We start from the raw sequence: 13,619 nt of genomic DNA, 5'->3' as shown, positions 1-13,619 counted from the left end.
AATTTCTGTTTCTTCCGGCAATTATCTCTTAATTTTTCTTTATCTTTGTCTGCAAAGACAGTTTTTATTATAATTTAATTAGTATCCATCTGGATTATGCTCTTTCCAGGAAATGGACGTTGAGGGTGAATTTCAAATTAAAAATGCTCAGTAAAGCTAAAATTAATGCTGAAGTGTAGCGCAATAGTGTTAGTTCAATTTATAGTGTAGTTTAGTTTTCGCCGAACTACGTGAATTTTTAAATTTCGCGCCTTTTCATGAATTTAGATGATAGTGTAAATTTATTTAAGTGCTAAGTGTGAAATAGGCAATTTGAGATTAGACGAACTACTTGTGTAGTTATAATTTTAGACTTTTACCCAAATTAAAAGTTATCCATGAATTTTACCCAAAAAAGGTTGTGTTAGCGCCCAAACCCCCTTACTAATAGATGGCGCTAGAGTCCTGCCAAAAACTCGATCAATAACCCTATTCCCTCGCCTCGCACACGCTTAGGTAGGAAAGAGGAGGAATACGGCCTCTTAACGCGCGGCTCTCGTAGAGAGAGGACGGTAGTATTAACGCTATGTAACGTACCTGATTTACTTTATTTTATTTCATTGATTAAACTCTTTTATTACACTAATGATCCTGACTAATCAATACACGACTCTTACATCTCAGAAGTGGGATATTTATCCAATTACGCCGTTATATTAGGAGATGAAACGCGATACGAAAAACATTTTTGCCCGGTACGACAACGTGCAGAAAACAAAGCCGAGTCCTAAGCCTCGTCACGCGCACTAACGGGAAACGTTATGTTTTTATCGCGCTAACATCGGTATTTCTATTTCTACGGTAAACGAAACAGTCGGTTTTATTATGTTTACATATAACGAACCTTCGGTTAACGGCGCGGATGAACTGAACGATTAATGAACGATTAAATTGCGAACTTTGGCCTTATTTTTACTCGTGAGCTTTTGTGAGACAAAGGGAGCTACGCGGTCACCTTGCCAACGATTCATGCAAGAAACAGAGAGCTGTCTCCACGTACGAAGAAGCGAGCGAGTGAAAAATACTAGGCCCACGAGGTGCATTTTATGCCGCGAAACGAAACCGCCAACTGGTAGCACGAAACGAAGAGAAAACCCCACTGAAATTACATCGCGAACAGATTCCAACGTTCTTGAATCTGTAGGCCACGAAACGCCAAACGTAAGCGAAGAACTTTCATACGAAAATCTCACCATTAAGCATTCTACCAGCGCGATTAACGAAATTACTGACGACTTTCCTTCACGAACGGGTTCCAACGTCCTAGAACCCGGAGGCAACGAAGCGCCTACGGTAAGCAAAGATAATTTCGCCGAGAATAACGATTTCAACGTAACCAACGACACGGCGGGTTCCGAAGTCTCTGAACCCGAGGGCAACGATCAGCCTACTATAAACGAGGAGCTTTCCAACGACTATTTTGAGGAGAATAACCAAACTCACGGCTCATCTAGCGGAAACTCCGACACCCATCGCGTTCTCTCCGAAAGAGTTTACGCCTTGAACGAAGGTTCTCGATTAATCCACGTCAACAACGAACATATCAGCGATAGCGAAGATTCTTTTCACGAATTATCAGAATCTCCTCGAGCTGTTGGTCCAATGAGTGTCAACTCGGACTCTGGAGACGAGGATAACGAACGAGAACGGGGATCCGTCTCACGTGAGAATTCCCGCAACGAACGAATTATTCCACCCGGAATGGAAGGGCTTAGGCTACAAGACGAAGCTGGCAGGCAAGTACCTCAAGGAATGCTTTCTCTTACGGCCTTTGAACAAGCGATAAAATTAGCGGTCGGTGCTGCTGTAGAGCAAACGTTAGCGGCGGCTGGGAATGGCGCTAACCGGAATCACGATACTAATTCCGGGGATGCCAGTAGAATTATCCCTGATTTTGATCCTGCAATGGCACCTCATCAAACGATAAATCAATGGATAAGGAAGATTGACGATGCTGCAAGGGCCTACGGTTGGTCTGAGCGTCTCATCATCAACACAGCAATGCCGAAACTCAAAGGAACTGCTCAAGTATGGTATGAAAGCCTTGATACTGTGGTACACACTTGGGGCGAATGGAAGGAACTTCTCGTAGAATGGTTCCCGCCAGTCAAGAACTCTCAAAGGCTTTACCGCGATATGGAACAGAGGACCCGCCGTTCAGGGGAATCTGTAGAAGTATATTATCACGACAAAGTAGCCAAGGCGAGGCTCTGCGGCCTCTCAAACGATGACATGATGGAATACATAATCACAGGTCTGCACGACGAACAGCTGATTGCGTCTTTGAGCGTCCGTGACTACGATACACTACCGGAGCTACTTAAGGCGATGCGACAGTTGGAAGACCGATTACAATCATCAAAACGAAACAAAGCCAACTTATCCAACGAATCAGTCAAGGATAACAATGGGCGTCACGGAAGGGCTCCCGGTCTGAAGCCCCAACCCCAAGAACCAAAGACTGAGGAACGTAGCAATGGATCGTCTAATTCCCGAAGAAAACCGAAGTTTAAACATGGTGAACCTCTCTGTTTTAACTGTTCTTCATATGGACACATGTCGCGAGACTGCAAGAAGCCCCAGAAGGTAATGCGTTGCTTCTCGTGTAGACGACCAGGGCACGAATCTAAGGATTGCACCACGAAATCGCTTCCAAGTCAAACTCGAGAAATCGCTCACGTTGAGAGTAAACACGCTGATGTTGATGCCAATCAGAAGTATTTCATGGATGCGGAAGTTAATGGAATACAGATAAGGTCGTACGTTGACTTGGGTAGCAAATGCGTCGCTATACGAAAAAGCGAAGCTGAGCAGCTGAAAATAGAAACCGATGAAGTCGACGGAGACTCGTTCATAGGTGGTTACGGCTCAGGGAAAACGAAGCTTTTAGGAGTGGGCAAGGTTAGTCTCAGGGTTGACCAGGCGACGGCCGAGGTCAAGATCCACGTAGTACCTGACACAGCTCAAGATATACCCCTCTTAATCGGACAGCCCTTTACCGAACAACAACACATTGTAGTTGTCAAGCGAAAGAAAAACTTACGTATTTTTGAAGAACGTCCCAACGAGCAAGACGGCGACGAATGCCTTCTCAATCTGGATATCCCGTCGTTACCAGAACCGGCGGTAAACCTTTGGGCTAAAGGAGCCACTGTTATCCCGTCTAACTACATAGGAGTAGTAGACCTAGTAACGCAAGGACGTAGTCACGACCCACTAGACTTGTACATAGAAACCAGCATGAGGATGAAGCCGGGAAACGAATATTGCATCCCCCGTACTGTTTGCTCAGTTGGTCAAGATGGGGAAACGTCACTGCCAATTTTCAATGTATCGGATCAAGATTTAACTATTAAAGCTGGGCAGATAGTAGCACGAGGCGAACCGTGCTTTAGGGAAACAGCATCCGTCACCGAAGTTTTACACGCGGAAATCGTCCAAAGACCTCCGCTTCCTGTGGAAGATATCGTTACGGGACCGGACGTATCCGAAGAAACTCGGTTGCAGTTACACGAGCTGTTAAACTCATATCGAGACTGCTTCGCCAGCGATCTGATGGAACTCGGCAGAACGGACAGGGCCGAAATGAAAATTGAGCTAGTAACGAATGAGCCGGTCTCCTATCGACCTTACCGCTTGTCCTTTGCTGAAAGGGGCCGGGTACGAACGAAGATCTCAGAGCTTTTGGAAGCCGGGATTATAGAAGAGTCTAACTCGCCGTATGCCAGTCCCATAATAATAGTTAAGAAGAAAAACGGAGAAGAACGCTTGTGCGTAGATTATCGCGCTCTAAACAAGATTACGAAGAAAAACGCTTACCCGTTGCCGTTGATAGAAAGCCAGTTGGAACGGCTTAGCGGTAATAAGCTCTTTACAAGCTTGGATATGATGTCGGGTTACTACCAAATTCCTGTGGACAAGGATTCGAGAGAAAAGACGGCTTTCGTGACCCCCGATGGGCATTACCAGTTCATTACGATGCCGTTTGGGCTCTCCAACGCCTGTGGAGTTTTCCAAAAGATGATCAACTCTGTATTAGGAACGCTACGGTACGCTATAGCGCTCACCTACATGGACGATGTTTTGATTCCGTCAGTCAATGAAAGCGAAGGCCTCAACCACTTACGTCAAGTGCTAGAAGTCATACGGAACGCGCACCTGTCATTAAACCTGAAGAAATGCCGATTTCTGCTCAGTGACATAGAGTACCTGGGATTCGAGATAAGTCGGTATGGGATCCGTCCCGGTTCAAGAAAGGTCGACTGCGTAAAAGAATTTCCGCCACCGAAAAACGTCCACGAGCTCCGGCGATTCTTAGGACTCGCCAGCTATTTCCGGCGTTTTGTTAAGGGTTTCGCTATGGAAGCTCAACCACTCACGACACTCTTACGAAAGGATATGGAATGGGTATGGAAGCCCGAACAAGAAAAGGCTTTTACCTTCCTCAAAGCAAAACTCACGGAGAGGCCCATTTTAGCCTTATACGATATGAACGCTAAAACGGAAGTTCACACGGATGCGAGTAAAATTGGTCTCGGCTCGATACTTCTCCAGCAAGCTGAGGATCAGAAATGGCACCCAATTTGCTACGCCAGCAGGAAGACGACGAAGGAGGAAGCGAAATACCACTCAAGTGCGCTAGAGACGTTAGCTGTGGTTTGGAGCCTAGAAAAGTTTCGAGTTTTTCTAATTGGAATGGAGTTCGACGTGGTAACGGATTGTAATTCGGTGCGGTGCACCCTCTCGAAGAAACACCTGGTCCCACGAATTGGACGTTGGTGGTTGCGACTTCAAGAGTATACGTTTCAAGTCACACATCGCCCCGGAACCCGAATGGCACACGTAGATGCTCTGAGCAGAGCGCCATGGGACGAAGCCGAAGATATGGAACCTACGGACGGTCTTCAGATTTTTCACGTTGAAATAACCCGCGAAGATTTCCTAGTCGCGGCCCAAAACGAGGATCCTAAAATGAAACTAATCAAGGACCAGCTAACGAAAACAGGGAAGCTATCGAAAGAAGAAATAGGAGTTCGTAAGGAATACGTCCTCAAACAAGGAAGGCTCTTTAAGAAGATCCGAATGGACGAAAACAAGGAAGAAACCTTACTCTTGGTAGTACCAAATCGTGCCAGGTGGCGCGTGGTAAAAAGTTGCCATGATGACCTGGGCCATTTTGGTCTGGACAAGACTATCCAGAAAATTAAAGAAGACTTTTGGTTCCCTGGTATGAAACGCTACGTCAGACGCTATATTTCGTCGTGTCTCGAATGTTTGTTTCACAAACGCCCCTCCGGCAGGCAGCCAGGCTTCCTACATTCGATAGATAAGATTGGTCTACCCTTTCACACGCTGCATTTAGACCACCTGGGTCCGTTCGTTCGAAGTGTAAACGGAAACACTTACTTGATTGTTGCCATCGACGCTTTTACAAAGTTTACAATCTTGAAGCCAGTTCGAAACGCGGGAATGAACCCTACCAAACGATTTTTACAAGAACTCATCGGAGTATTTGGAGCCCCGAAACGTATCATTACGGATCAAGGCACAGCCTACACGGGAAAGGCTTTTGAAGACGCTTGCAAGTTAGCACGTATCACCCATGTTCTTAACGCCACCGCAACGCCTCGCGGGACTGGTCAGGTTGAACGCCTAAACCGAGTTTTGAGTCCGGCTTTAGCAAGCATGACCGTACGTGAAGATGACAAGGATTGGGACGAGCATGTTCACCAAATCCAGTGGGGAATAAATAACACGATACATAAGGCTACGCAAAGAACGCCTTTCTCCCTACTCTTCAACTACGCGTCGAGAAATCCAACGGGAAGCGCTCTCATAGACGGCGTACGAGAAACCTTTGACGAAGATACGCTCGAACGACGAGCCAAAGCCATTGAAGCTATAAGGATCGACCAAGCGAAGCAGAGAACTCGATACAACGCAAAACGGGCCAAAGCACCAACCTTTGAGCCTGGTGACCTTGTCGTAGTTGAGCGCAAACCCGAGGCTACCGGGTTACCAAGGAAAACAGCAGCGGTCTATAAAGGACCATACGTTGTCGCTGAGAAGCTAAAACACGACCGTTATCTTATAGAGGATTGCCCGGAGAACCAACGAAAGCAGAAGTTCTACCGAAATACGGCTCCGGTAGACAAAATTAAACGTTTTCTCATAGTTGACAATGCCGATGACGATTCCGGAGACGAGTCCCAAGATGACGTCCCACCACCTTCACCAGGAGTTCCGGTCTTTGCTGATTCCAAACGCACGCAATTCCGTCCAGCTAGCAGTGAGTCGACCATTTCCCAAGAGGATACAACAGCCGAAAACGAGACGGCTGTCGAAGCTGATGGTACGAATACTCTGTCCGAGCATGATGCCGACGAAGACGACGGAATGAGACGCAGTTCCAGGCGACGCAGAACTCCGCTCTATTTAAAAGACTTTATTTGCTAAATTAAATTTTTACCATACGCGGGTTAATATTTTTGTTACGCGTTTTCACGTCGTTACTACGCAATTTAGTTAGTCTTTTGTAACGTTTTTCACCAAACAGGTGTTTGTTAACTTTTTTATTTTATTTTGGATGGCCGAGTGTTAGCGCCCAAACCCCCTTACTAATAGATGGCGCTAGAGTCCTGCCAAAAACTCGATCAATAACCCTATTCCCTCGCCTCGCACACGCTTAGGTAGGAAAGAGGAGGAATACGGCCTCTTAACGCGCGGCTCTCGTAGAGAGAGGACGGTAGTATTAACGCTATGTAACGTACCTGATTTACTTTATTTTATTTCATTGATTAAACTCTTTTATTACACTAATGATCCTGACTAATCAATACACGACTCTTACAGTTGTTTTCGGTTCATTCCACTTTAATTACGTCAAATTAATATGAAATTAACACTTAAATGTGGTTCCGCAGTATTGTTTTAGCTTATAAAATGAGTTTCAATAAATAATTTTCCCTAATTATCTTTTGCCGAACATTCGCGCCTTAAATGTTTTTCTATGATAATGTAAATTTATTTAAGTTTTAAATGAAAAAATCGGTTGGACGAACAACTCGTGTAATTGTATAATGAATTATTTAGTTTCATTAAAAATTATTCCTGTCTATTCAAAAAATATAGATGTTTTGCGTTAATATCTCATTAATTATACTTAATTAAGTTGATTTGAATTTCGCGACTATTAATGCATTTTAGAGATAATTTAATTAATATAAGTTAATTTCAGTGTGAAATAGGAAAAAGGGGCTTTACCAACTTCTAGCTTAGTTTAATCGTAATAAAGTGGTTTAATTAAACGTTATTTTAATTTTTGTGCAAAAATTTTATATTTTTGGTCAAGTTTCACGTTAACTATGATTAATTAATTTGAAAATAACGTTGGATTTTGGTTCGGCAGAGTAGATTAAGCTTATAAATTGAGATTCAATAAATAATTCCCATAAATATCAATGTTTAACTGAATATTCAATACTTGCCGAAAAATCCCTAATTTACCCCAAACTTTGGAAGTTCGCGCCTATTAATGTTTTTTAAAGATACTATAAATTAATTTAAGGGTGAAATAGAAAAAAAGAGCTTTACCAACTTCTAGCTTAGTTTTAATCTTAATTATGTAGTTTAATTAAAAGTTAATTTAATATTTTACCCAAAAATGTACGTATTTTGTCTCATTTCACGTTAATTATACCTATTTAAGTGGAAATTAACTTTGGATTGTGGTTCGGCAGAGTGGATTTAGCTTATAAATTGAGATTCATAAAAAAATCACATTAATACCAAGGTTTAATTGAAAATTCAATTCTTGCCGAACAATCCCTACTTTACCCCAAACTTTTGAATTTCGCGCTTCTTCAAATGTTCGGCATATTTTTTCATTTCACCCCATAATATTCTGCCGAACAATCCCTAATTTACCCCAAACTTTGGAATTTCGTGCATATTAATGTTTTTTTAAGATAATATAAATTAATTTAAGTGTGAAATAGGAAAAAGCGGGTTTACCCGCTTATACCATAGTTTTAATCTTAATTATGTAGTTTAATTAAAAGTTATTTTAATTTTTGTCCCAAAAATGCACGTTTTTGGTCGAATTTTACGTTAACTAAACTTAATTAAGTTGAAATTAACGTTGGATTGTGGTTCGGCAAAGTAGATTTAGATTATAAATTGAGATTCTATAAATAATTCACATTAATATCAATGTTTAATTGAAAATTCAATCCTTTCCGAAAAACCCTATTTTACCCCAAACTTTTGAATTTCCTCAATATTAATGTATTATAAAGATAATATAATTGAATTTCAGTGTTAAATGGGAAAAAAGTGGATTTACCAGCTTATAGCTTAGTTTTAATCTTAATTATGCAGTTTAATTAAAGGTTATTTTAATTTTTGTCCCAAAATGTACGTTTTTGGTCGAGTTTTACGTTAATTATACTTAATTAAGTTGAAATTAACGTTTTATTGTGGTTCGGCAGAGTAGATTTAGCTTATAAATTTAGATTCTATAAATAATTCACATTAATATCAATGTTTAATTGAAAATTCAATCCTTGCCGATAAAACCCTATTTTACCCCAAACTTTGGAATTTCGCGCTTCATCAAAGACTCGGCATATTTTTTCATTTCACGCCCATAATATTTTGCCGAAAAAACCCTATTTTACCCCAAACTTTGGAATTTCCTGAATATTAATGTATTATAAAGATAATATAAATTAATTTCAGTGTTAAATGGGAAAAAAGTGGATTTACTAGCTTATAGCTTAGTTTTAGTCTTAATTATGTAGCTTAATTAAAAGTTATTTAAATTTTTGTCCTAAAAATGTGCGTTTTGGTCGAATTTTACGTTAATTATACTTAATTAAGTTGAAATTAACGTTGGATCGTGGCTCGGCAGAGTAGATTTAGCTTATAAATTGAGATTCAATACAAAATTACCATAAATATCCATGTTTAATTGAAAATTCAATCCTTGCCGAAAAAACCCTATTTTACCCCAAACTTTGGAATTTCCTGAATATTAATGTATTATAAGGATAATATAATTTAATTTCAGTGTTAAATGGGAAAAAAGGGGATTTACCAGCTTATAGCTTAGTTTTAATCTTAATTATGTAGTTTAATTAAAAGTTATTTAAATTTTTGTCCCAAAAATGCACGTTTTTGGTCGAATTTTACGTTAATTAAACTTAATTATGTTGAAATTTTGGATTGTGGTTCGGCAAAGTAGATTAAGCTTATAAATTGAGATTCAATAAATAATTCGCTTTAATATCAATGTTTAATTGAAAATTCAATCCTTGCCGAAAAAACCCTATTTTACCCCAAACTTTGAATTTCCTGAATATTGATGTATTATATAGATAATATAATTTAATTTCAGTGTTAAATAGGAAAAAAGGGGGTTTACCAGCTTATAGCTTAGTTTTAATCTTAATTATGTAGTTTAACTAAAAGTTATTTTAATTTTTGTCCAAAAATTGTATGTTTTTGGTCGAATTTTACGTTAATTATACTTAATTAAGTTGAAATTATCGTTGGATTGTGGTTCGGTAGAGTAGATTTAGCTTATAAATTGAGTTTCAATAAACATTTCACATTAATGTCAATGTTTAGATGAGATTTTGATCTTTGCCGAAAAATTTATTATTTTAATAGTCGTCGGGGCGAGAGAGGGTAGATTAGTTAAGCTTATTTAGTTTCTGAAATGGATTTGAATTTTTGCTTGATTTAATTGCTGCTTTTAGTGTGGGGGCCGTATTTTTATATTTTACCCCACTCTTTTGTGCCGAAAAGTGCCGAAACGGTCACTAATTTACCCCGAAAAGCCGTAGGCGAAGCCAGAAGTCATTTAGGATGTTTTAGCAGACGACGCTTGGGAGATTTCTACTATTTTAGAATTTGGGGTAATTCGGCAAAAGTTCGGCAAAAATAATTTCGGGGTAAGATAGTGTTCCCCTAAGAATCTACCAGTCAAAGCTTATATGAACGTTTTTCTTCCACAGTTACTCACACTGTTCTGTTTTTTGTGTTTTTCGGGTCTTTGGGAGAAAAAGCTTCCAATTTTATTAAGAGCTTTTCTTGTACATGGATCCTCTTTTTGATAATCAATAAATTATTATTATAGGATGAACCGTTACCGTAGAAAAGTAAAGAGAACGTCTAGCAGACACCTTTAACTTTTTCCAAAGCCCACAGAGTGACCAGTCTGGGAAATATTTTTTTAAACTAGTCCTTTGGACCAGTGACCCTGTCTGAAACAGGGCCGGAAATAAGCACAGGACACTGGACATTGTCCAATAAAATTTTAAAATGTCCCATAACTTTTTAAAAAACTAAGGGGGTCACTGGACATTTTGACCAATAAATTTTCCGAAGTTTTGATAGCTTGACTATGAAGATGCGACACTATTTTAGCACACTCCAAAGGACAATGTCCAATAAATTTTCCAGTCAAATGGGGGGTCACTGGACACATGTCCTATAAGATTTTTTTCTTATTTCCGGCCCTGGTCTGAAATAATAAACTGGTCTCTGGACTGGTCCTAGCCTTTGTTTTCCTATAGATTTGCAATTAATAAACTGGTCCTGAGGATCAGTAACCTCCACTTCTTGAATTTAAAAACTAGTCCAAGCAATTAATAAACTGGTTTTGGGCCAGAGGAAGTGTGCTATTTCCCAGACTGCCACAGACTTCGTTACGATCTTTGACAGGGTGGAAAATAAGGATTTGTTTTAAGCTGGACATTGGGCAGCGACCCCTCTGGCTTGGAATAAATAAACAGGTCCATGACCACTGACCAGGCCGCGTCGTCTGCTAAATTGAAGATGTTTATAATTACAATATATTACCTAATGTCTGTACTCTGGAAACCCTTGAATTTTCTTAGTGGTCCTGTGGACCACTGACCCCCCCTCCGATTTAATTTTTAATCTGGTCCAGGCAATTTTTAAACTGGTCATTTGCCGTGTGCCACCGCCTTATTTCCCACGCTGAAAGTGACCAAACAAAGCCGTCTTCAGTCGTCTGCTTCAAAAAAGCGGTAAAACGTGGCATGCCGCTGAATATTGTCTGTTAAAAACACGTCGTTTAATGTAAATAGTAAAGTATTCATCGAGTGTTCGGAATTGGCTACTTGCAAAGGTTTTTATAATTACTTTTTTCCTTAATTTACTTTTCTGCCGAAACGACATTATAGATGCTGGAAAACTTGGCGTTTGGGCGGAAACAGAGTCCTTTCTCAAATTCTCATCTGTTTTCTAGAAGGAAATTAGAGCTTGTTTTGGGAGACATGTGGGGTGGCATTTCCTTTAATTTTGGCATTAACTTAAATATTTCAGTTGGTGTACTCGTTTAATTAGTATTTCATCATACTGTGACTGTTAAATCCATACATATTTTAAACCGTTGTTTGAAGCTCTGAAGTTAGAAAAATTGAAGATAATTGTCGGTAATTACAATTAACTATGGGTACCATCGTGATGCGTTTTAGCAATCTATCTTCTTGTAAGATGCATGGAGTTGTATTTCATTTTTGAAATCCCTTTTGGAATGTTTTATTTTGCAATAACTGCATTAATGCATTTTTTATTTAGCGTTGACTGCAGTAATGCATGTTTTTTTCTTGCTTTTGCATGGAAGAAATAACCTCTAGTTCTTATTTAATTTTTATGGTTTTAGGTCAGTCGCATTGCAACAAAAGCGATAATTCCTGATGATTAGATTGAAGATTCATATCGAAAACATTTAGTTAACACATTACTCACTATTGGAAATTTTGAAGATTCGATACATCAAGTACACATAGGGAATACGCCCATTTATTAAAAGCCGTATTGAAAGATTCGAAATGGAGCTTGCCAAGCTGCCTGCGATTTCGCTACAACGCCAAGCCCTGACTAAATTCGCCTCGTTAGTATGGGTTAGTTCAATTAAAAAATCCTTGCGATATCCTCTGCGTTTTCGGTTAAACCTCGAGTCACTGAACGACGGAGCAATTGACGAATTGAAGCGTTCCAACATACCAACACTTTTTAAAGAAATTACCCTAATGATATTGAATGATGTAGGAAATGAAATATATCATTGGCTTTTAGAAATCAAAAACCACATCACTGACATTACCCTGGAACACCAACTCTCCGATTTGAGCTGGACTGTTGAAGGCTCATTAAATCGACCCAAGATGACCAGATTACTACTAGAGAATCAAAGTGACCTCGATTTGACATTCAGTTTTTACATGGCGTGCACGTACTGTTTGGAGGATAAAATTGGGGAATTGTGGCCAAGAATCAGAGATGAACAGCATTTAAAATATTTCCATGATAATGAATATTTGATGGTTAGATACTGGATTTATAAAGTAGGAGGGCTGGCCCCGCCGGATTATTCCTTTTTAGACCCATCTTTTTTACGACAATTGATGTTCAATTTTTTGTCATGGTTTTTCATCGTTTGGAATTTAGAAAATCAACTGTAAAATTTCTGTTTAATAATTTAAGAAAAATTTGAGGCCTTGGATATTATTTTTAAACCATCGAATTATGCAAGCAACAACCCTCTCCAACTTTCAGAAGTATCAGGTCAGGGATATTTATTGAGTCAATTAAATTACACGCAAATGTGCGCATTAGTATCCAAATTTGAACCTCCTGAAGAGTTATTGATGAACATATCATACTTCGCGTGGCCAAGAAATACACATATTCTAAAGGCATTGGGCCATTACATTGGCAAATTGGAAGGCGCCATTGAAGCTACAAACGGCAGTGATTTGGTAGAGTTTGCTGATGGCGCGTTCGAGTTTGTCAGACGCTACAACTGTAGTATTTTGTTCCGAAATTGTTGGACCAGATTCCCAAGAGAAGAATTAATTAAAGTTATCGATTCAAGGTTCTTTGATGACATCACTTCTGAATTGGCTGTAAACAAAGACGCTGTGTCCATCAAAATGGTAATTGATAGCATTGAGCCCAAGAGCTATGACAAGAATTTGTTATCTCCTGATCATCTTCCCATTATCGAAACGTTGGCTGAATACGATACGGATCTATTGAAATATTACCTCGCTCGAACTGTTGTCAGTAAGAACTTGGCCAAAAACCTCCTTAAGATATTGAAGAATTTTTACTTTCAAGATATGATGAAGGAAACCATTACTGGTATTTTAATTCAGCTTTTTCCTGAGTTAGATCTTAATTGCGCAAATTAAGTTCTTAAAATGCGTGTAACTTCACTCATATTTACTTGGTTTTTTTCCTCTTCAAATTAGTGCATTTGTTTTCTAAATAAAACAAGTTGTTGAATTTTGTACACAGATGTTTTTCTTCAAAAAACTGAGCATTTTTAAATAAGTAATTTAGAATTGTGCTCAGTTGTAGTTACATCTTAGGTTACATCCTTAGTATCCTTACATAAATATTGTTTATTGTTTAGTGATTACACTGTGACAAGGAAAAGTTACTTCTTTTGTCAGGGGTTTTTTTTTCAAAGCATTTTTTCAAATTAACCCAAACATGGTTATCTTAGTATTACTTTCGTATTCAAGAATTTTCCTTCAAAA

General features: G+C 39.2%; 1 protein-coding gene across 7 annotated transcripts; it reads left to right on the top strand.

The window, feature by feature from the left end:
- The first annotated feature begins 10,912 nt into the window (after positions 1–10,912).
- Positions 10,913–13,367, top strand: LOC149621008 (uncharacterized). Of its 7 annotated transcripts, none has more exons than XM_089854866.1 (3): positions 10,913–11,197; positions 11,735–13,140; positions 13,195–13,367. In XM_089854866.1, the coding sequence occupies exons 2-3, from the start codon at positions 12,678–12,680 to the stop codon at positions 13,266–13,268; spliced, it is 537 nt and encodes a 178-aa protein (XP_089710992.1). In that variant the 5' UTR covers positions 10,913–11,197; positions 11,735–12,677; the 3' UTR covers positions 13,269–13,367. The 7 variants fall into 6 exon arrangements, 4 of the variants coding, with proteins under 4 accessions (XP_089710992.1, XP_089710991.1, XP_089710989.1 ...); XR_016375334.1 differs by having other exon boundaries at positions 11,735–12,639; positions 12,950–13,367; XR_016375332.1 differs by having other exon boundaries at positions 11,735–13,136.
- Positions 13,368–13,619: the final 252 nt, after the last annotated feature.

The sequence above is a fragment of the Phalangium opilio genome, unplaced genomic scaffold (genome assembly GCF_054372755.1).
Source record: "Phalangium opilio isolate 3A_F unplaced genomic scaffold, DU_Popi_V2 ptg000209l_1, whole genome shotgun sequence".
Classification (NCBI taxonomy): Eukaryota; Metazoa; Arthropoda; class Arachnida; order Opiliones; family Phalangiidae; genus Phalangium; species Phalangium opilio.
The sequence above is the reverse complement of the archived record's forward strand: the minus strand, read 5'-3'. Positions and strand labels throughout refer to the sequence as shown.

Coding starts and splice junctions, on each gene's coding strand:
- LOC149621008 (XM_089854863.1), top strand. CDS start 11,904: ATGGAGCTTGCCAAGCTGCCTGCGATTTCGCTACAACGCCAAGCCCTG.